Raw genomic sequence first — 24,291 nt, forward strand, 5'->3', positions numbered from 1 at the left:
TTACACACATAACACACATCTTTTGTTCTTCACTGTTGCACAAAGACTAGAAAGCTTTCAGTGTTGGTCGATAAGTCAAAAAAGAGGCAAAGGAAATCGAAATCCCCCACAAATCAGTTTATGCACATCACATCGTAATTACACCTTCCGAGCTCATAATTAAGAACTTCACACAAGGATTTAATGAAGGAAGCAATAGTGAACATGTTACTTTGGCCCACGTGCATCATAGTTGTAAACTTTTCAAAATACTCCACATCGCAATTTGGCATAAATAAGAGTTTATTCCACTTATCCATTATTAATAAGGGGGGAAACGATGCAATTTGGTGAGTGCAATATACTATCTGCATTTAAGAACCATCAATGGATTCATTGCTATTATCTGTCTCTGGCAAAGCTTGCTGAAAACAAGCCTCGGGCACCAAGAATTGCACACTCGCATATTTAGTACATTGGAAAGTCACTTCCTGGAGGGTGTTATCCTTCACTGTATGCCTTTATAGATTTATTAATGTTTCAGAAGTACATAGCAAAGTGCTCTCAGAGTTTTAGTGCAAAGCATATACTTACTGAAGAGTAGCATGCTAGCGTTGGAAGCCCCAAGACGGTTGGAGGCGAAACAGGTGTAGTTGCCAAAGTGTTTTTCTGTGACGTTGGTGAAAAGCAGCAGGGAGCGTGTTTTCTCATTTTTAATCTTTAGCGAGTTATCGCTCTCTACCGGCCTGAGAAAAAAGTCATATGAAAAATCACACGTTAGAGAAGGCGACTTCTCATGTAAACCGCTATGTGCCATTTCCTATAGTTTACATTTACATACAACATTGGCATTAAATCGTTTACTTTATAGAATAAGTTATTTTACCATTTACTTGCCCAAACTCATATGGCTTTCTTTCTTTCATGCAACACAAAAAGAAGATGTCAGGCAGAATGTTATTCTCATTGACTTTCATCGCATCTTTTTGTCCATACAATCAAAGTGAATGGTGTCCATTTCTAATCAGTAAAGCAATCTGAATACTTTGGGTTATTTCTTCAGCACTGGCAGATTTTTTATTACTTGTTTTGACTTTAAAATGGGAATAACAAGTGACAAAATCGGACAGCACAGTAAAAAAAAAGCTAATTAAATAAAAAACGAATAATAATATCATATGCAGTGTTGTTTCTGATTTTTTAAATAACATTTTAATACATTTATTAAATGTATAAAAATTTCATAAAAGTACATTTATCGTGTTTTAAAGTATTTTTTTATATATATTTTTTTACAGGTAAACAAAGCCAAATTTATCCTTAATAATATCACTAATAAATTCCCAAATATCAAGATAAAAATTATTATCTGACATAATAAAAATACATTTACATTAAAAATAAATGGTCTGAAAAAAGCCTAAATATATTAAGCAATGTTGCTCCTTTAAAAAAAAAAGTTAATTAAAATTTTTATTAATTTATTACATTAATTTGTATTTAAAAAAAATACAGTTATCTTTTTTTTTATGATTTTGAGATATTTTTACAGAAAATCAATACAGAAATTCTCATTAAGAATATGAATATGATACATCTTTGCCCTAATTTCAAAAGGTCTTGTTAATTAAAAAATTATATATATATATATGATATAACATTTAGATCTGAAATGGAAAATGTACACAAGTTTTTCTGCTGCTCCAAACTTACTAAGAAACCCCACAGAGTGCATCCAACAACATTTTATTTTATTTTATGTGGATTCTGTTTATAGAATTAGGCAGAATATATATTATATGTACTTTTCTATACAATGGTAAAGGCTACATTGGTAAGCATTTCTCATTAAACATCATTTATTCTTGTATAAACACACAAACTGCCTACAAAATGCAAAATACTGTTTTTAAATGTAACTTTTTACTGATTACAAATCATTTAAATTGTAACTAATGCAATTCAGTTGCAAATATGTCATATTTTAAATACATATTTAAATAAATATTTTAATTTACCGCTGTTACATGTAATCTGTTACTTCCCAACCCTGATGGTGACTGAGGATTACATTCTGCAAAGCATCTCTATTTGTGTTCCACAATTTAAAGAAAGTCGAATGTGTTAGGAACAATTTGAGGGTGAGTAAATTATTTTTGGGTGAACTATCCCTTTAAAGTAACCTTACCGTCGGTCATCCCGGTACCATTCGAAGGACGCAGTGGGCACAGCCATTGCTTCACACCGTAAAATGGCAGTTTTCCCCAGCTGTGCGGGCATGTTTTTCACATCTGTAATTATTGGCGGATCTAAAGGCGTGGGGTGTAAAAAAACAAACAAACAAACAAACAAATTATACTTTAGTCAAAGTATGGGTACTATGCAAAAACTATACTCAAAAGATAAACTAAAAACATACTTAAGTGAATGTATAAAATACGTTTATTTTATGTTTCGTGGAAAAATAACATCTAACAGTTTTGGAAAGACACAAGGGTGAGTAAATAATGACAGAGTTTTCATTTCAAACAAAATGTTCCTTTAATGGGGTACAGTTACTCGAGTAATTTAGACTCCTGTAGAGACGAGAGGAGAAGATGAAATGATAAAGGGTTCGTTTAATTCTATAGACAGCCAATTGAAATCCAATTTATAGTTCCATTACAGCACCATCGAGTGTTTAGAAATGATCTCATTAAGATGTCAAAGTGTGTTTCTGACAGCAGCAGTGCAATTACAGTTGACCGTGACTTTGACGCGACGAGTGTCTGGTGGCGCAACGTTGTTATTGGTAACACACTCAAAATCCTCTGCTTGATGCCGCTTGATTTCTGTGATGTCCAGAAATTCCCCTTCGCTCATGAGGCCATCTGCAAAGACAGAGGAGGTGAAAGGTGATTAAATACACACTGTCAGTGGTTGCGTTAACTACAAATGTCATCATTTAAGGCAGGCAAACAAAGAATAAGGTACTGTATCTGGTCTGTAGCGCAACAGTGCCCAGACATTTTTTGTCTCCTTGATTCCGGAAGTGCTTTTCCCATTCATGTTGTCCATAGGGAATTCATAAAATCCATATTAAAGTGTTCTAAGCCATGAACCAAACCAGCCAGCTTCAAGGTGAATCACAACATTAAAAACTTAGATTTTAATAAAAAAAGTATTTCAAAATCTGCCAAAAAAACAAATACGAAAGGTACAAGACTGTGTACTTTACGTTGTGGAGCGGAGGGGGGCGGGGCCGGAATATCGCGCGCCCTGTCCCCTTTATCCCCCGCGAGGGATAAAGGCGGCCGGTGCCATCTGCCGGGTGACGGAGTAGCCCGACCGCCCGGATGCGGGGCAAGTGGGGACTGGATACCCCGACCGCCTGGAGCGAGGGAGTCGCTGCCGGGGGGCGGAGGAGTGCCCTGCCGTCCCCAGAGACGCGGAGGGGATGAGGGAGACCGCCGTCCACGAGGGGAGGAGGGAACAAACTCCACGACCGCCCGGAGCGGTAGGGCCGCTGCGCGAGGGATAAAGGCGGCCGGTGACGATGGTTCAAGAGAGGGTCCCCGTGCGAGGGATAAAGGCGGCCGGTGACGATGGTTCGTGAGAGGGCCCCCCGCGCGAGGGATAAAGGCGGCCGGTGACGATGGTTCGTGAGAGGGCCCCCCGCGCGAGGGATAAAGGTGGCCGGTGATGATGGTTCGAGAGAGAGAGAGAATTACGGGCATGTCCGTCATGTGTGTGTTTATGTTTGTGTGTTTTGGTTTTGAGTTTAATTAAATTATGATTTATATTGACAAGCCGGTTCTCGCCTCCTCCTTTCCATTGATCCCTTTACATACGTCTATAGAATTGTCAGAGACATACATTTTTTTTTTTACATAAAACTGTTTTTAGTACCATTAGACAAACTATAAAAACAAATAGTAAAAAAAAGAAATATGCACATGTTTATGTATCATACTGAACTAATATTTTGAGCACAAACGCATCATGGACGCCGTCTTATACCAACAATTAAAAATATCACAGATTAGTAAATGTAAACATGCACTGGTGTCTATTTACCATGGTAAATGGTCTGCACTTATATAGCGCTTTTTTAACCTTAGCGGTTTTCAAAGCACTTTACACTGTGACTCATTCACCCATTCACCCATTCATACTCACACTCATACACCAATGGCGGCAGAGCTGCCATGCAAGGCGCTAGCCTGCCATTGGGAGCAACTTGGGGTTCAGTGTCTTGTCCAAGGACACTTCGGCATGTGAAGTCGTGTGGGCCGGGATTCAAACCACCAAACCTGCGATTAGTGGCCGACCCGCTCTACCAACTGAGCCACAGCCGCACCATGCTTTGGACTATGTACGTGCATTTATATCGGCTCATATAAGTGTGGATTGGTTGTGAACCATCAATACGATTCAAGCTTTGCAAAGGAACTGTTATTGAAGGATGGGGCAGTTAAAAATACTTGGACCCGATCGCAAAACTGCAAGTAAACCACTCCATTCATGACTATTTCAAATGTCATGACTGTTAACAGGTGTGCTTGGGTGAACAGTTATATATATTCGGATGCAATGTGTTGGATGTGCGTTATGTGTAAACCCTAAAATTTAGTTTTATAATGTTGTGGAGCTTGTTCATTCCCTTCCGATTGAGTTTCAAATATGGCTGTATTCGAGGGGCTGCACAATGTTAACCAATCATAACAGTGGCCGTTTTCAATGTTTTAAGGAAGCGCTCCGAACCGAATGTTTCAGACAGAGGGCAAGAGACAGGGTGGAATATGATCATACCATATATTACTAAGTTATTCTATAACTTTTCTGAGAAAAAAAATAGAAAAAAAGAGCATTTCATGACCCATTTAATTATACAAACAGTACTGCCGCTCTCTATATGCATACTACGCTGTCTGTGTAGTGCACCAACTCCCTAGGGGGGCACCATCTTACCCTAGGAGGGCACCAGAAAGTCCACCGGCTGCCCTTACTCGCACATTATACGTTATTCAAGGACCCAAAAGCAGTTGCGCAACACAGATGATCACTTTGAGCTCATATCACACAAACAAAATATCAAGCATTACCAGTGATGTGTGTAATCCAATTACAAAGTAACTAGTTACTGTAATCTAATTACTTTTTAAGTCATAAAAAGTAGTGTAATGCATTGCCGTGTGATTGTAAAGGAGAAATGTGTGGTGCTGAAATATAGACATTATTTTGAAATTGAGTGGAAAAGTGATTTAGAAAGTAACTTAAAGGTAAAGTAATTAGTAATGTGATTACTTTTTCAATTAAGATATTAGTCAAGTAATCTGCTTACAATTTTAGGTACATAATTTGTAGAGGATTACTATTTTTTAGTAACTTAGCACACTTTACCAAACAATGTGATGGGAACTTGAAGTTTGTTATAAAAGCATTGACTTTTGTCTTTTCAATATTACAACTTGCACTTGTCAGTAATGCACGATAGTTCTTTAAATCTCCAGTGACGTAAATATAGTGATTGTTTGCAGTGCTGCCTCTGTGCAGAATGTCATAAGAGAGTATAATAGTGTATATAGAGTAGAATAATAGAGTAGAAAGCAGGGGAGCTGGAAGGATTTTTCCACATTGTCATGTTAAACATTTTATCTGAAGTGACTCTCAGTTTGGGTACTACAGGGACTGTCTCCCTGGAGAAGCCTGCTGTAGAATGTCTCGCTGAGGGGCACAGATTGGTGATGCGGGAATTCGGCACAATTTTTGTTCACAGATGACCCCATTTGGGCTGTGAACCACTACACTACACCTACTCCTGTGTGACTACTGTGGATGATTAAAAAGAACCAAATGGTGAACTTTAGCATTTTCACCCAGTACAAATAGATTTTTTGAACAGTACAGAGATGCTTAGACGACAAGAATTTATGACATCATACTGTTATTCTAAAGTCTTTGTGTAGGGTTTTACCAAAATACCTAAACCAAGACTAAAATTATGAATTGTATCTCATCCTACAGCTTTCAAGCTACATCCACTAAATTTGGCACAGACCTTCAGACTGTTCTGACTTGCATTGCTTTATCTTTTCTAACCGATCGGAATAACGGTTTTTACACAGCGGATGATCAAATATCCAAAAAATCCCATTGATTTACACTGATAGAATGATCAAACGGGCCAACGGAATGCTTGTTAATTCAAACTCCAAATGTGAATAAATTCAAATATAAACAAGTACACAGAAGGCCTGCCATATCATGACTCCTAGCATCTATCTAGCAAGTCAGTCCAGTGTGGGCCATCTCTGGAATGCTTGCGGGAGGCTATTACCAATCATGCCTGTGCAGCTCTAATCTACTTGAACGGGGAAAGACCAAAAACAGCTGGTCATGATTACGATCAAAGAACATATTTCAAATCAGCTATAAAATCTGACAATACTGGTATCATACATTTTGATTCTTTACCTTATATTATGTTAAAAACCATGAATTTCCCGCCGTGTATAGCTGATGTGCATGCACATTCTCGAGATGGTTCATAGGCGATGTCTGTATCTTAAATGTGACTGGCTCTTTTATCTGTAAGGTGGGACTTTCTACATCCGCGTTCCGATTTCTCCCATTCATTTCCCCCTTTCTCCCCAATTTGGCATGCCTAATTCCCACTGTTTACTAGGTCCTCATGGTGGCGTGGTTACTCACCTCAATCCGGGTGGCGGAGAACAAGTCTCACTTGCCTCCGCTTCTGAGATAGTCAATCAGTGCATCTTATCACAGCACGTGGAGGCTCATTCTATTCTCCGTGATCCACGCACGACTCACCACACGCCCCAATGAGAGCAAAAACCACTAATCGCGACCACGCAGAGATTACCCCATGTGACTCTACCCTCCCTAGCAACTGAGCCAATTTGGTTGCCCCTGGTTTAGGAGACCTGGCTGGAGTCACTCAGCACACCCTGGATTCGAACTCGTGACTCCAGGGGTGGTAGTAAGCGTCAATACTCACTGAGCGACCCAGGCCCCCTTTCTATCACTCATTTTAAGTGGTGAATAATCTCTATTTTTGGTTACTATATAACATCAAAGACTATCTAGCAGAGACGGGCAACTTCTATTAAAATGAATGGGAGAAATTGGAATGCCCAACCGTCAATGGATGTAGAAAGGAAGTCCCGCCTTGCAGTTAAAAGAACCAATCACCTTTTAGATTTTCAGTTTCCAGTGCTGATTTGAAATATGTTCTTTGATCATAATCTTGACCCATCCTTTTTGAGATTTCGGTCTTTCTCCATTCAAGTAGACAGGAGCTGATCTTGTAGGCTGCTTGACTACATAAAAATAGCTTTCCGAGAGCGTAACAAAGATAGCCGTCAGTGGAACGACTTGCTAGAAAGACTTTGACAAAATACATCTATCTATCTTTCTGAACGTTTTATCTGTCAGTCTGTCTTTGTTAAACTTTCATATAAAGTCTTGAAAAAGTTTACCTATCTAGTTTATTCTGAAACAGCTTTGTATTCCCTTACAAAAAGTTTAACATTCCCTTGCAATACGTTGCGTATTTCCATGCAATTATTTTGGGTTCCCTCACAATACAGTTATCCATTAAAAAACACTTTATTTAACTATGGTTTTACTTCAGTACCCATTGAACTATTGTAGTTGTAGCAAAACAATAGTAACCACAAAGTGTACTATGGTTTTACTACAGTAACTATATTTGAACTATGCAACTAATGCAGGAAAACCAAAACTATGGTAGTAAAAATTGTAATTATTCTGCCAAAGCTTTATTTACATGCAGTGAGTGAGCTGCACATTTAAGATGCTTCTTTCCCTTTAGCGAAACCAAATCTTTAGATATGGAGGATATGGGTGGATTTGCAGCTGTGTGATGAAAGTGGCTGTTATTAGTACAACAATGACAGCAGGAACAAATCTGTGTTGCCTTTGTTAGCTATCTGCTTTCAAGATAGAATACTTTGTTCTTTTTCACCTATCATAGTGAAACTGCAGAATAGCACACAAAAATCTCAGTGTCAACCAGAATAATCCACTTCTGTCTTGCATCAGCCAATCAAGCGACAGAAAATACAAAGGCAATCTCACACCTTTTAATTCAAACCATGAGGACTTTGTCACAATTTCGGTGCCTTTTCTAATTGAAGATTATTGCTGGGGATTATTAGCGCAGCTATTGAACTGGAGCAGATTCAGACGCCACTCCACAGAGCTCACAGTGGGGTGTACAGCGACGTTTTCACTCATTGCATTAACAAAATAAATACCGTTCCCTGTGACATCTTCGTCAGGCACGTCTGAGCACCCATTTTAAACTGCTAGGGGGAAATTATAATCTTATTCTGACACAAAGGTCTTACAGGAGACTGGTGTGTCTCACGAGGTTCAAGTCGAGGCTGATGCTGACTACGTAGATTGTATTTATTTCTCACAGTTGTGAGAAACATGTTCCCATGTGGCCATATGCAGTTTTCATCCAGGAAATATCAGAAAAATGAAACAATGAGCAAGATAACAGCTGGTAAGTTTTGTGAACTCTTTTGGAAAGCTAGATGGAATCGGCCGGGGCATCTGCTGGTTAAAAATCAAAGATACGGAGAAAACTACATTTAAATCGTAGGTCTTAGGTTGCCCCCTAAAGGCTGGGGTGTACTTTGTTTTTCCAAGTGCCGTTCAGTGTTAATTTACACACAGTTTTAGCCCTCATTTTTGTCTTGTGATAAAATATATTTTAAATGTAGTAAATATTTCATCATGTCACAGTCATTCATTTTAGTCCATTTTACTTAACGCTTTAAGCTCTGAGGGTGTATTTAAAGATTTCGTGTTTAAGTGGCATCTCCAAAAGGCTTATAACTTTTCCTATGTTTAAATGATATAGTTTATGATGCATTCTGACGCTCTCTGAATGAGCGTTTCTAAAAAAAAAATTAACACAAATTATATATATATATATACATTTTATATTTACTTATTTTTGTGATTTGACATTATATATCTCTGGGTGTAAATAAGGTGCCTCCAAAAACTGCTTTTGTTTTGTTCCCAATCATGTCAACTGTATCTGAGAAAAATTTTGTGTTTACACAAAAATTTACAAATATAATTCATCCATGTGTCCAAAAACGTCTCCAGGAGTTCAAAAGCCTCTCCAAACACACAATGTAAAACATTATATTTGTAGAACTAATTACACATGCAAACACAACAATGACTAAAGGTTTGCATAGCACGTAAACATGATTTTAATAAAGAGATTTCACAGAATAAGTTTCATTCTGTGCCATTCGAGTCATCATTGAATCTGTGTCTTGTATTTGGCGCCATCTCCTGGTGGCAATATGTAACATTGTGCTTCATGTGGATTATCTAATGATCTATGCATCTGATTATCTTGTGTGTGGGCTCGTTTGAAAGATAATAACCTCTTGTAATATATAATAACTACTTACAATTATTTACACATGCTAATCAAACATAATATATTAAAGGGGTCATATAATGCCATTTTTGTACAAGTTAATATGAATCTTTAGGGTCTAAATGAAAACTTTGTAATATACTTTTATTAAAAATTCTCATTAGTATTTTAAGAAAACACTAATTTTACCTGTTCAAAAACTGCTCTGTTTTCAGCACGCCGTTTCAGAGCATATGACTTTAAATGATAATGAGCTTTGGTCACCCCGCCCCTCCGTTCTGGAGTTATTCTCCGTATAACTGTTTTTTTTTACATTACTTCTTAATCAGTAACATACAAGTAAACCAGGTGTAACTTAGTGTTACCATGTTAACTGTAACACCTGCGTACACAGTTTTTAATAACACAATAACCATAACGCGTTGTTCATTATAAACATGGGATTATGAATTATATTGAGAACGTCGTAACATTATGGAAAACATGCCGTAATGTACCCTGAGTGTAAACATTAGCCACATTCATTGTGAAGCGTGCAAGCGATTTGCAAAGATTAATATAAAGGTTAATAAAACGTACACTTATTTCTTCTGGAGGTGCAGAGGGAATATAAATAGTTGGTACCGAATCTTTTTTCAGCAGCAGCTTCATAGCAAAACCAGCTTTATACTGACCCTCGTTTATAAAGCAGTCTGGTGAAAAATGATTTGTGCAAACATGAACGCATTGACGTTGCTCGTGGGGAATATTCCCATCGTAAACAAAACTCAGCCACTGCGTCTTCAGCGGTTAAGATTTAGGAACATCAAAATGACTGCTGTGTTCGTTACACCGAAGAACAGAACACCACAATCGCTTAGGCGCCATTCTGCTCCAGTGTATCAACAATGATGACGGACTATGATTGACAGCTCGCTCACGAGCGAGGGCGGGTCTGTGTTGAAACACTGCTGTCAATCAACAATCCTGGGAGGGGCGCCCGACCGTGTGACGTCACACGGTCGAACGGCTCGATTTGAGGCAGGGGAAAATATATAAGGAGATTAAAACAAAAACACTGGATGGATTTTTATCATAATAGGATGGTTGTGTACCGGCACAGCCAACACACATTTCAGTACAATCAACTTGAAAAAGTGCATGTACCATTATATGACCCCTTTAAAGACTAATATATTTAATTTGTAATATATTACTGGCCTGTCCTGAAAAAACGAAGCTGCTGAAATTATAGCGTAAAATAAATACAGTCTACTGAAGTATTAGCTATTTTATAGAAGTTACTCTGTAGTGAATTCCTCACGTTTAACCAATTTAGAAAACTACGCTACATGTAGTGCATTTTTAAGAAACGGCGTATTCACAATGCAAGTTACGCATTCTGACTATCGGTTAACTTAGTTCACCTGTTCATTGGCTTCATTGTCTGTGCAGATGTAAATTGTAAAATTAAGTTTATGTTGTTGATGTATCTTTATATAACTTACAGGGCTGTGCAAAGACATTTTGAAGGGCAGTTGCCCAAACCATGAGAAAAGACCCCCCCCCCCATATTATTATGTAAGTTGTAAAATATTTATACATCATAGTAGCAAGTGTTTTACTGCCTTTAATGTACTGGATGCTACTACAGTAATAAGAAACTCCATTGAGATGATTAAACTGTCTAAAATGCAATACAGCAATGATAACTTGATTTTGGGGGGCAGAATGTGACCTGGATGACCATATAAGCATTATGCTGGTTATATAAAATGCATGCAGTATGTGTACTCTGTGTACAGGTTTGGTTGCCCCTGGAATCATCTTTCATCCTGACAGGGTTATAACTACATTCTTGAAAGTGTGAATAATTCTGTTGCCAAGTACAGAAAAAGATCCCTCTATACAAGATATCTTCTGCTGTCACCTTGAATGGCATTTTAACAAGCTTTCTTGCCTGAGTGTGTATAGTGCCTTAGTGCATGCACTAATATGAGCATGCATGTCTGTCAGTTTTGAGGGTTTGGATGTCCTCTTTACAAAGAAGACACATTAGTTTCAATTAGTTTTGTAAGATATGTTTTGTTGACATTTGTAGGGAAAACGCTCATGGCACTTAAACACTATTTTTCGATTCTCTTGGAAGACTTTTTAGACATTTAAATTTAAATAACGGATAATACAATTTGTTTTGGTCACGAATGACTTGTTGTTGAACAAATCTATTGAACGAATGATTCAATAGAGGTAAACTGATCGCCACCTACTGGCGTAATCATATAACTGTCCGATGGAGTCACTGAATGAATCAATAAATAAATCTTGTGAACAGAATCACTCCACACTATCACGCTACACTACATCTAGTAGTTCACCCATTTAATCACCCTCATGCCATCCCAGATGTGTATGACTTTCTTTCTTCTGCAGAACACAAACAAAGACTTTTAGAAGAATATCTCAGCTCTGTAGGCCCATACAAAGCTATTGAATAGTGGCTAGAACTTTGAAGCTCCATAAAGCATATAAAGGTAGCCTAAAAGTAAACCAAATGACTCCAGTGGTTTAATCCATGTCTTCTGACACGATATGATAGGTGTTGGTGAAAACGTGGATGACATGGATTAAACCACTGGAGTTGTATGGATTACTTTTATGCTGCCTTTATGTGCTTTTCGGACCTTAAAGGTTCTGGCCAACATTCACTTGCATTGTATGGACCTACAAAATCTTCATTTGTCTTCAGCAGAAGAAAGAAAAAGTCATAAACATCTGGGATGACATGAGGGTGAGTAAATAATGAGAGAATTTACATTTTTGGGTGAACCATTCCTTAAACACATACTGGACAGGATGTTTGTGGATGAGCAATCTAATAAATGAAAACAACCAATCTGACAAATGATTAACGCATGTTTCAATCATTGTAGATGTGCCTGTACAAATGTGATTCACTCAAGATGGAGAGGGCGTGTCAACTGTCACTGTGGGCGGAGTGATAGTGGACAGGTATGAGATTGTCATGTCATCTCGCCCTATTTAGCTCTCTACAGTGTGATGTACATGTCCAGATGGCTCACTCTTTCTTCCGGTGGAGTCCACACGCCCCGCTTTTCTCGCCTTGCTGCTGGAGTCCAATAACTCCACTGCAGTGACTCGCACTGAATAATAATGTGGCTCTTTCTCTCTCTTTACGCCCCTCTCCGTTTTCTGTCTTGGCAGTGGCTTATGGGGTGCAGTGGGAGTGCTGTGAGGGGGAAACATACCAAGAGATCTGCAGGGAAGGACCACCATAGGGGTGGGCTTTACGAGTCGTTTTAGATAAATCCAGACAGGGTGGAGCCGCTGACTGTAGATCATCCTGTTTATTACATGGATACTTACAGTATAAATAATTAAATGGCCACAGAATACTGACTGGCATTGAAATTGTTATTATGTGAGATTATAGAGATAGTGGAGGCTCCAGAAAGAGCTACATATTGCATCAGAATTATGTTAGTGTTTATATTGCAAACATGCTCATCTGACTGCTCATTATAACAGGACTACTTTCAACTTAAATGGACAAGAAATGTCAATTTAATGTATTTTTATTAGCTTACTTGAAAAGATCGGAGTGGAATTTGGAAAGATGACTCACAATTGCCGGATGACTGGTAAAATGTCACTTTATCCCTGGATGTGTGGACGTCATTCAGAAATATCTGACCGATAGATGACGCGATTGACCAATCAGAATCGAGTGCTCCAGAGAGCCATATGACCCTATAGTTTCGTAGGAGTTATAGTTTCAACATAATAATAATATAAATTTTAGTAAACACTAGAAAATATTTCTGTTGTAATTACCCCGTCAAGCTTTTATTTTGAATCAAACTTTTATTTTGATGTGAAGTCGGTCATTTCTCACTTTTGGATAAGAAGTGGGTTATATAATTATCACCAAAAAACAAAAAAGCACAAAAATCTGTGAATGGGGGCCAATCCATAAACTTTAAAATACTCACAAAGTATAGCCACAAGACGTAAACAATATGAGTGTTATCATGTTTTTAGTGTGATAAAATCGCTTTCAGTTTCTATGTAAAGTTACAGACAATTTTACAATTACGTTGCCATGGCGACGTAATGTCAACAAACCCTACAACCCTAAAACGACTTTAGAAATGACGATTTAAGGACTTTACACCTCAAATAATGAACAGAAGAATTAATGTTAGTGCTTTTATAAAATTAAAAGCTTCACATTTCTGCCTTTAAAACCTCCAGAAATGGTCCCCATTCACTTCCATAAGTACCTTTCTGTAACTTTTGGGTTAATTTCAGAGGACTTAATGATCAATTGAAAAATAAATGATGGTAAATGATGTTCCCCACCATCCTGTAATAATTTTGTGAATAGATTTAATGAAAAATTCACTCCCGTTAGGTATTTCATTACGACCACTCAAAATTAATGCAGCTAATATCGGCGAGGATGAAAGTAATAAATAGTATGTTAATGATAACCACGATTATTAATATTGCGGCAGGCCTGATAACGGTGACAAAGTATGTCTGGTGTGAACGGCTCTCTTGAGGTCATTCCACAGCATCTCTATTGGGTTAAGGTCTGGGCTCTGACTGGGACACTCCAAAATGTGGATTTCTTCGTCTTAGGGTCATTGACCTGCTGCTTCACTCAACTTCTTCTGAGCTTCAGCTGCACACAGCCACCCTGACATTATCCTGTAGGATATCTTGATAAATTTGGGAATTAATTTCCCCCTTGATGATGGCCAGCGTTCCAGGCCCAGGGCCATTGTACTTCACCGGGTAGGGTTGATGTTTTCATGTTGTTATGCGGTGCTGTGTGATCTTCCCAAACAATTTAACCATAGTTTCATCAGTCCACACCAGTAGCTTTCTGGAATGTCAAGGTGGTTTTTGGCAAACTTCAAGCATGCAGCAATGTTTTTGTTAGAAAGCAACAACTTCCTTCATAGTGTCCTGCCATGAACACCACACCTGTTTAATGTTTCCTGTAGAGTAGACTCATGAACAGAGATGTTAACCAGTTCCAGTGATTCCTTCAAGTCTTTATCTGTCACTCTAGGGTTATTTTTGTCCTCATTGAGCATTCTGTATTGTTCCCTTTGAGTCATCTTGACTGGACGGCCACTTCTAGTGAGGGTACCCATAGTACTAAATCATCTCCATTTATAGACAGTTTGTCTAAATATAAGACAGAATATCTAAACTCTTCAAGAAAACTTTATAACCCTTTCAAGCTTTATGCAGAGCAAAAATTCATGATTGTAGGTCTTCTGAGATCTCCTTTTTTGGGAGTCATGGTCCACGTCAGCAGATGATGCTTGTGAATAGCAAACTCGAAATGTATGAGTGCTTTTTATAAGTCAAAGTAGCTCTAACCCACACCTCCAATCTCGTTTCATTAATTGGATGCCAGGTTTGCCAACTCCTGACTCCTGACTTGCTGATGTCATTAGCCAAGTTCACATACTTTTTATTGCCAATGTATACTGCATATTATGCCATTAGCAGTGCATTATTATTACATTCTAAACGTGGCTAAAGATGTGTTACTGTATGTTTGAATGGAATACTTGCTTCCTAAATTGATATTACACAGTATACAGTCTACTATTTAAAAAAATAATAGGTGATAAAGTAGGCATCATTCCATGATAAAATTATGATTTTGATTCAGATTCACAAATCGATTGGTGAACTGAATCATTCAGACCGGATTTTAAATCTTATTTGACTGATTCAAAAGAATCAATTTGATAAAAAGATTTGACTCAAATGATTCATTTCTGGAATTGGACATCACCATCACCATGGCTGGACTGGTAATCTAGCATACTGGGCATTTTCCCAATGGGCCGACGCACTTTGGGGCCGATCAGGGCTGGACTGGCCATTGGGAGAACCGATCAGGCCGGTGGGTCAGCCGCAAAACGTGCCGAATGTGCCGCGATAAGCTCAAATGAGCTGCCGCGTTATGCAGCAAAGGACAGCGAAGACCCAAGTTTTGGGCCAGTTGACATGTAAAATCCCAGGCTGATTTCTCTTCCCAGTCCAGCCTTAACCATCACCACATTTAGGCGTTATGAACGGTACTGGTGAAACGTATTGGAGAAAAAGCCTGACTTTTCTCCTTAAAATGTTGTAAAAGTTAGTCAACAGAAATATTTTATTTGAGTAAAGTATAATTATTCAAAAATGTACTTAAGTATTTTTAATTTGTTTAATTTTGTGTAAAAATGTCTAAAACATTTGGCATTTGTAATTACTTCCAGCTCATTGGTTCAGTGTGCTCTGTTCTATTCTGCACTTTGTATTAGGTAATCTGGCCAATGGATGCAGAACATTTCAAGTATTCACTATATATATATGTGGAGCAGAGGGGGGCGGGGCCGGGCTAGAATGTCGCACGCCCGGTCCCCAATCGGCCTGATGGGGCGCACGAGGGATTAAGGTGGCCGGTGACGACGGTTCGAGAGAGAGAGAATTAGGGGCATGTCCGTCATGCGTGTGTTTATGTTTGTGCTTTTGTTTTGAGTTTATTTAAATTATTATTTATTTTGACAAGCCGGTTCTCGCCTCCTCCTTGCCCATCTTAACCCCCTTACATTTCTCCCCCGGACGGGCGCTTGACCACGCCTCATCTACCACAATATACTATATATGTCCGCCCGACTGACCGAAGAGAAAACCAAAATTTTTCGAGTGGGCCAGCCACAAAACGGGTCAGAACGGGACAGAATGGGCTGCAATAAGATGAAGCAGGCCGCCACGATATGCAGAAAACGACAGCAACACCCCCCCCCCCCCTCCCCCAATACCCCGTTCAACAGCTTTTGGCCGGTTCCTATATAAAATCCAGGGCCGATATAATGCATACATTTTATGACTAGTATGTTAGTACGCTATTCTGAACATAGCAATGGAAAGGCAACTCACATTTAAAGTCCTTCCAGTTCACGGTCGGCTCCGGTCTGCCCACGGCCAGGCAAAACAGGTTCACATCTTCGCCTTCGTTTACCGATTTATCCTGCGAGATGTTCACTATCCGGGCTGGCACTGCAAAAACAGAAGTTGTCAAGCATTTTGATTAATAAAAACACTGAATATATTCTAGATGATGTGACGTCAAAATCCAAATTCGTTTTGAAAAGAGGTCTAATGCATATGCCCCGACACCAGCGAGACGGATTGTTTGTTGTGGGTTTTATAAATGACTTTAATAAGCTCTTTCGGTCTAAATTCCCAAAGCAGAGGGCAATGCATAATGATGGTCCTTGAATTTAAATGGCCCAAGAGCAGAGCTTTAATGAAGATGGCCACAAAATCAGCCTACGAGGCATTCTTAAGCAGTCCATTTTCCAGTTTTTAAATACTTCTGACGATAAAGTAAAGACTGGACCCATAGCGGACTCATTCCTGTTGGTGGAGTGACTGGGGGGTGTAATTATTTTCTCTCATATCGCACTAAGACTAAAATTGAGGGCACAATGGTATCTAGCAAATATGGTCATCTGTCTGCAAAGCACCACGGCGCAGATAAAAGGCTGTGTTTGGTAAGATGGTTCTGGCCCACCAGTTGGCCAACAACCTGACTGGGATGCATTCTACAAATGCAAGATTCAATCCCGCCGCAGAATCCAATCATTCCATACTTGAACTCCGAGAGGTCGCTGGTAGAATGCCTGATAAAAAACGTATTGCATTATCATAATATCTTTTTAGCTTATCAGAAAATTATTTTCTTTTTATTTAGATTACATGCATAATGTAACTTCTGTAATATTTCACTTGATTTGATCTTGTTTTCATTAAACAACTGAAAAATTATTGATATACTAAAACCATAAAATACTCTTGAACTTCCTTCCATTACTTTTTTGTTTTATAATTTGACTAAATTGGGTATTTCTAAAAATGTATTGGGTAATTACACGAATAATTGTTGTGACTGCATACAGTAACTTGTGTAGGGTATATGTTAGGCTAGCACGTTAATCAATTACTGTAGCTGCTTGTTAAATAGTATGCTATCAGCAAGTTACATGCAAATTTAGTGTGCTAACTGCTTTTTGGGACTTTTAGTTGGTCAGGCTGGGAGTCCAGCATAAACCAGGAATTTAAAAGACATTAACTGTCATATATTGTTTTAGTTAGTGAAATTGCCTTCCTTTTTATTGCATTGCTACGGAGCCTCTTAGAGGACAGGTCTAAAAAAAAAATCTGGTATTACTATGGAAACTATGATTTTACTATAGATTTATCATGGTTAAAATATGGTTACTTTAGGAAAACAATGGTAAATTTATTGTGAGAGCCACAAAACTATTGCAAAGGAACTTGAAACTTATTGTGAGGGGACGCAAAACTATTGCGATGTAAACCAAAAACTGTATTGCGAGAGAATGCAAAAATTATTGAGAGGACACATGAAATGTATTGCTAGGGCATGCAAAATGTATTGCGATGGCATGCAAAACTAGCTAAGGAATGTAAAACAACTGCAAGAGAACTCAAAAATATACTGCAAGAGAAAGCAAAAGTTATTAAAAGGAAATGCAAAACTTCATGCGAGGGAACACAAAACTATTGCGAGGGCACGGAAAACTACTGCAAGGTCACGGAAAACTATTGCAAGGGTACACAAAACTATTGCGAGGGCGCGGAAAACTAATGCAAGGGTACACAAAACTATTGCGAGGGCGCGGAAAACTAATGCGAGGGCACTGAAAACTAATGCGAGGGCACGGAAAACTATTGCGAGGGTGCTGAAAACTATTGCGAGGGCACAGAAAACTATTGCGAGGGCGATGAAAACTATTGCGAGGGCGCTGAAAACTATTGCGAGGGCACAGAAAACTATTGCGAGGGCGCTAAAAACTGTTGCGAGGGCACGGAAACCTATTGCGAGGGCACGGAAACCTATTGCGAGGGCGCGGAAAAGTATTGCGAGGGTGCGGAAAAGTATTGCGAGGGCACGGAAACCTATTGCGAGGGCACGGAAACCTATTGCGAGGGCACGGAAACCTATTGCGAGGGTGCGGAAAAGTATTGCGAGGGCACGGAAACTATTGCAAGGGCACAGAAAACTATTGCGAGGGCACAGAAAACTATTGCGAGGGTGCGGAAAACTATTGCAAGAGAACACAAAAATATTGCGAGGGCGTGGAAAAATATTGCGAGGGCGTGGAAAACTATTGCGAGGGCACGGAAAAGGGCGCGGAAAACTATTGCGAGGGCACTGAAACTATTGCAAGGAACACAAAACTATTGCGAGGACACAGAAAACTATTGGCAAGGGCACAGAAAACTATTGCGAGGGAAAAATATTTTAGAAAGAAAATTCCCACCGTGCCCTCTAAGGGGCTCTGTTCATTGCAATACTAGAAACTTATTTTACATAATGTAATTTCTTTAACATTTCACTTAATATGGTTCTTGTTTTCCTGAAACAATTCAGAACCTGATTTTCTGTTATATGATTGAATGAGAACAGGGTTTTAACATTTCTAACACTGACGAGATTACACAGAGAATTTGTGTGACTCTATAGTAAGTTGTTTAGGGGATAAGCAAGGCTAGCAGGCTAATCAGTTGGCTGCTTGCTACAATACAAAGCTAATAAGCAAGCTTTATGCAAAGTATGCTAACTGGTTAGCTTGTCATCGAACAGAAAAACGGAATGAGGAGAAATGTGTTCTTTTGACTTCATAGATTTGGTTATAATATGTAATATAATAGGACATGGGTAATATAACTATGCAAAAAAAATTGTTTCAACCAGATTTGTAGCTAGTCTGTTGGCTGGTTTTGAAGGGGGTTTGGGCACTTTTCAGTTGGTCAGGCTTGAATACCAGTTAAATCTCGCTTTTTTCAGCAGACAATTGAAAAGACATTAACTGTCATTTTTAGTTAAGACAACATACATCAAAGCGATTTTGTAGGATTTCACCGAATGGAGAACCATTAAAAGTTTGTTCAGCCAATAGAATTGCTTTTACGTCCAAGGATCGGATTATGTGTGGGATAGTGTTGTACAACACCAGCAAAGTAATGTTCTTTGGAATAGTTTTCACATTGATATTTTAAATCTTGTATGGCTGCAGGAAAATGCACTGTGCAATGGCGCAATATACACAACAATTGACAGCAATATACACAACAATTGACAGCCAGAGGGTTTGATGTGGGGTTGTGGTAAAGGGGTGGGATGACTGCAATCCATCAACACAGCTGTCTGGAGACAATAAATCACGTCAGTAAAGATCACAAGAACTCTTACTCATTTTGCTCTTGTCGTGACAATTGGCACGGCCCATGCCACACTCTGCACTGTCGGTCAACCAAAAGGTCCTCTAGAAATTGACTAAGCATAAACACCACCTTGTGCTCCTTTTCAAACCTTTTCAAATAAATAAATGGACATGAAACATTGATTTAAGTTGAAATTATTTAAGAGGTCCCACAATGATCCGAGAAGTAAGAAAAGATGACATATATAGCCTTTAATTCTCATTGGAACGGCGCTTTCCTCCACCCAAACTAGAGGCTTATACTTTGGAAAACGATGACGTTAGGAAACTGTAATTCGATTTGGATTAGTGTGGATGTGCATTAAGTAAGTGATGACAGAATTTTCAGTTTTACATGAACTATTTCTATTTTCACTAAAGGCATCAAACCTCAGATCAACAGATCAAGTACCAGACTGTCAGGACAGACTTACCGTGGACGATGAGGTAGACGTGGGATGTACGTGGCTGGTTTCTGGCTTGGAAACTGCATGTGTAGGGTCCCTCATCCGCCACCATCACGCTCTCAATCTGAATGGAGAATTCACTGTTGTTGTTGTTCACCAGAGACACACGGGGGTCTAGAGACCACTTATCGGTGCCCGTAAACAAGATGTTGGATCGGTTCAACCACGCCTTATGTGTGACCTCTTCATCTATCTTGCATCTGAGAATGATGGCAGATTGAAAAAAAACAAATCAAGTTTGTGGCTAACAGAATCGACTCAGTATATAGAGAAGTCGATAACTGTGACGTCACTGTTGTCAAGTTTGCCAGTGTAGCGGCATCAAATCTTTATAAGATACTCAAGAGTTTTATTTGAGACACAGAAGCAATTTAAAATGTATCATTTTATCTGTGAAATAATCTGTATTTGGGCGATTCCACGGCTTGCACTTCTTGAAAATTGAACTTAACTTTCTGTAAAATATTAACATTTAATGTAAGAACGCATGCATTTAAACATTCAGTGCTAATGTGCCTAAAGTGTTTTAAGCATAATGTAAATTATAGGTTTACAAACGAATGCAAAAATAATATATATTTAAGTTCTTTAATGTTTTTATTTTAAGATAAATTGTATTCCCAGAGTTATGGAGCCACTGTATACACAGACAGTATATTCATATACACACACAGTATATATATATATATATATATATATATATATATATATTATACAAACACAGTATATATATATATACACACACAGTATATATATATATACACACACAGTATATATATATATACACAAACACAGTATATATATATACACACACAGTATATATATATATATACACACACAGTATATATATATATATATATATATATACACAAACACAGTATATATATATATACACACACAGTATATATATATATTTTGTATGCTCGGCCCAGTGCAACCAAAAATCTCAGAAACCAAATATTTCAGAACACTGGCCGCAGATTCGTTGATTCCAAAAATCATGTTTCTCACTCAGTATTTTGCTCTCCATCAAATATAAACTAACATGATGCTGGAATCACTGTACAGATTCAAACAAATGGTATTATTAGATCAAACTGCACAATAAAAAAAATTAAATAAAAAATAACCGAGGTAGGAGATTCGAACTCGGCAATCAATAATATGACCAGCTGACACACAGCACATTTTCGATTCGAAGTTACTGTGTTTGTGTGTATGTATATATATATATATATATATATATATATATATATATATATATATATATATATATATATATATATATACATATATACACACACACAAAGGCTTTCTCCTTCACTTTGCACGCGTGCATTGTTGCCCCTGAGCGCTTCGACAGCGCAGACACACATACACACTGTGTATATTAAAAGAGTTATTTTCCTTAAAAGAGTAAAAGAGCAAACACAGCGGCGTTGAACGTCCTTTTCAGGACGCGTCTTTCTGAAGATGCCTTTCCGCCCCTGTGTAGTTTTTGGAGGCGGTGATTTCTCCCCACCTCTGACGGTCATAAAAACCGCCTGGCGTACCTGGGTTGCGAAACACGCAGGCAGCGTTTTTTATGAATGGTCTATGTTTTCAGTACGAAAACATAGCCATGACAGCATTGCGGTCGTAGGCTTTCTCTTGTAGTGAGAGAGAGCCGCTTCAGCCGCCCCCCGCGCCTCGCCTCCTTCCCACGGGATTGAGGCAGGCGCCGCGGGCGATGAAAACGATCTGGGGTCAATGACGGGCTGCGTTTCGCCGGGTGAACCCCCTTGAAACCCCCCGCCTCCCCGGCACGCTTGCTGTTTTCCGTCCGGGCTCGGGATGAGCATGCTCTCCAATGGGTTATGTTTTCAGCCTGAGAACATAGCTGCAGCAGCGTTGCGATCTCTGCTTTCTTGTGAGGAAGAAAGCCACTTCAGCCGCCCTCCGCTCCTCGCCTCCTTCCTACGGGATTGACGCAGGCGCCGCGAGCGATGAAGATGATCCCGGGATAATGGCGGGCTGCGTTTCGCCGGGTAAAAACCGCTCGAAACCCCCCCCCCCTGCACGCTTGCTTGCTCCCCTCACGAGCTCGGGATAAGCGCGGTCCGCCTAACGGCCGGCCGCCCGGTCCCTGGAGCTCCCGGACATTGGATGACGACATCACCGCTGCATCGGAGAGCGTCACAGCGGCATCGGATGCGGATAACTCGCCTGGGCCGCCACCTACGGGTCTGCTTGCCCAGTCTGAGCCTGACGCACGGAGATCCGCTATGCTTCCCCGGGCTTGATGATTCACGGGCTGGTGCGCCGCCCACAGCCGCGCCCCCCGTTCCTTCCCGGACGTGCACGACGAGCTGAGCGAGCCAAGCTTCCTCGCTCCTCCGCTCTCACTACCCTCGGCGGTAGAACGGTCCCAGACCGCTCCCCCCCTGCATGCCATGGCCCCTCCCTGCAAGTCCACCGGGCCAAGGCACTTCAAGATTTGCACTTGGGTAGTCCTGTTCTTGACGTGCTGCAGGAACTGCACTCGGACAGGCGATGTCCACCCTCGTGGTCCAGAAACATAACAAATGGACTGGATCTGGTCGTAGTACAGGAGGTAGACAAAGCACGCTTTCTCAAAACTCTCCAGTCTCCCAGCTCCATTCGGCGACACCACCTGACGACTCCACCCAGCAGTCCTCAGTGGTGAAGAAACAGACGGAGGCCAGGTCACACGTCCTGCCCCGCCGCAAACCTGCCGCCAGGGGCCATGCCCTGTCTGCTCGCCGAGGGCGTCCTCCTGCGGCTTTCAAGGAAGAAAGGAAGTGGTGCTCCGCCTCAACGAACGAGAGCGGGCCTAGCTCTCAGCCCCGCGTTGAGCTCCCCGCAGAAAGAGGACGCCCCCTCGTCTCACGGACCCCCTCGAGGACCCGGAAGGCTCCCAGGCGCTCCTGAGACGACCGACCCAGAGACCGAGACGTTAGCTCCGGAGGTGGTAAGACCTCTCCGTTCCCCGGTGGAGGGCCGGGAGGAGAATCCTTTGTTTTTACATTTTCCACATTCTCAATAATAGAGCTATTTCCTTTGCCTCTGGGTCACCTGGCCCGCAAATGCCGTTCTCACGGCAATCTGCTTTCAGATTACGACAGTCCCGGTACACCGGACGCGGCGATCCCGCCTTCCGCCTGCCCACGACTGTCCCCCGGCCGGCCGGTTCAGACGAGTCCAGAGGACGCCAGCATCAGACCTCCTCCTCAGTCACGAACCCGCCCCCTGCCGGGTGCGCGGAGCAAGGTAAGTGCTTTGAGTCTATTCTCAGCACCTCAGCCTCAGGCCGCAACGAAGCCGCCCGACGCTGCATTACCTGTTCCGCCCCGCTGCGAGGCCCCGCCGGGTACGTCCAAAATACTCGTCCCTTTGGTGCCCCTAGCGTAGAGCTGGGAAGCGTGGCTTTCGCTTCCCAACGCATCACGCTGGCTGCACCGGACCATTCGACTCGGTTACGCAATTCAGTTTGCCCGGCTCCCGCCCCCCTTCAGGGGCGTCCGCGGAAATCACGACCCTCTTAGCCAAGGGCGCGGTAGAGCCCGTCCCTCCAACCGAAATGAGGAAGGGTTTCTACAGCCCTTACTTCATTGTACCCAAGAAAGGCGGCGGCTTACGACCAATCCTGGACTTGCGAGTTTTCAATCGGGCCTTGTTAAAACTCCCGTTCAAAATGCTCACGCAGAGAAATATTCTGGCTGGCGTTCAGCATCTAGATTGGTTCGCAGCGGTAGACCTGAAGGACGCGTACTTCCACGTCTCAATTCTGCCACGACACCGACCCTTCTTACGGTTCGCGTTCGACGGCCAGGCGTTCCAGTACAAAGTCCTCCCCTTCGGCCTGTCTCTGTCCCCTCGCGTCTTTACGAAAGTCGCAGAGGCGGCCCTTGCCCCGCTACGAGTAGCCGGCATCCGCATTTCTCAACTACCTCGACGACTGGCTCATCCTAGCACACTCTCGAGAGTTACTATGCACACACAGAGACCAGGTGCTCCGGCACCTCAGCCGCTTGGGGCTTCAGGTCAACTGGGAAAAGAGCAAGCTCACTCCGGTTCAGAGCATCTCTTTTCTCGGGTTGGA

At 40.7% G+C, this 24,291-nt stretch overlaps 2 protein-coding genes across 4 annotated transcripts in view; one reads left to right on the forward strand and one right to left on the reverse strand.

Moving 5' to 3' along the window:
- Nucleotides 1-24,291, forward strand: part of LOC127655440 (free fatty acid receptor 3-like) — a 526,022-nt gene that overhangs the window by 66,578 nt on the left and 435,153 nt on the right. The gene's annotated exons all lie outside the window — the stretch shown is intronic.
- Nucleotides 1-24,291, reverse strand: part of LOC127655439 (igLON family member 5-like) — a 244,134-nt gene that overhangs the window by 18,897 nt on the left and 200,946 nt on the right. Inside the window, exons 3-7 of the mRNA XM_052143263.1 lie at nt 20,157-20,389; nt 16,370-16,489; nt 2,718-2,849; nt 2,168-2,288; nt 574-725 (exon numbers count right to left, since the gene is read on the reverse strand). Of these exons, the coding sequence (XP_051999223.1) occupies nt 574-725; nt 2,168-2,288; nt 2,718-2,849; nt 16,370-16,489; nt 20,157-20,389 (758 nt within the window). The remainder of the gene's footprint in view (nt 1-573; nt 726-2,167; nt 2,289-2,717; nt 2,850-16,369; nt 16,490-20,156; nt 20,390-24,291) is intronic.

The sequence above is a fragment of the Xyrauchen texanus genome, chromosome 15 (genome assembly GCF_025860055.1).
Source record: "Xyrauchen texanus isolate HMW12.3.18 chromosome 15, RBS_HiC_50CHRs, whole genome shotgun sequence".
Lineage (NCBI taxonomy): Eukaryota > Metazoa > Chordata > Actinopteri > Cypriniformes > Catostomidae > Xyrauchen > Xyrauchen texanus.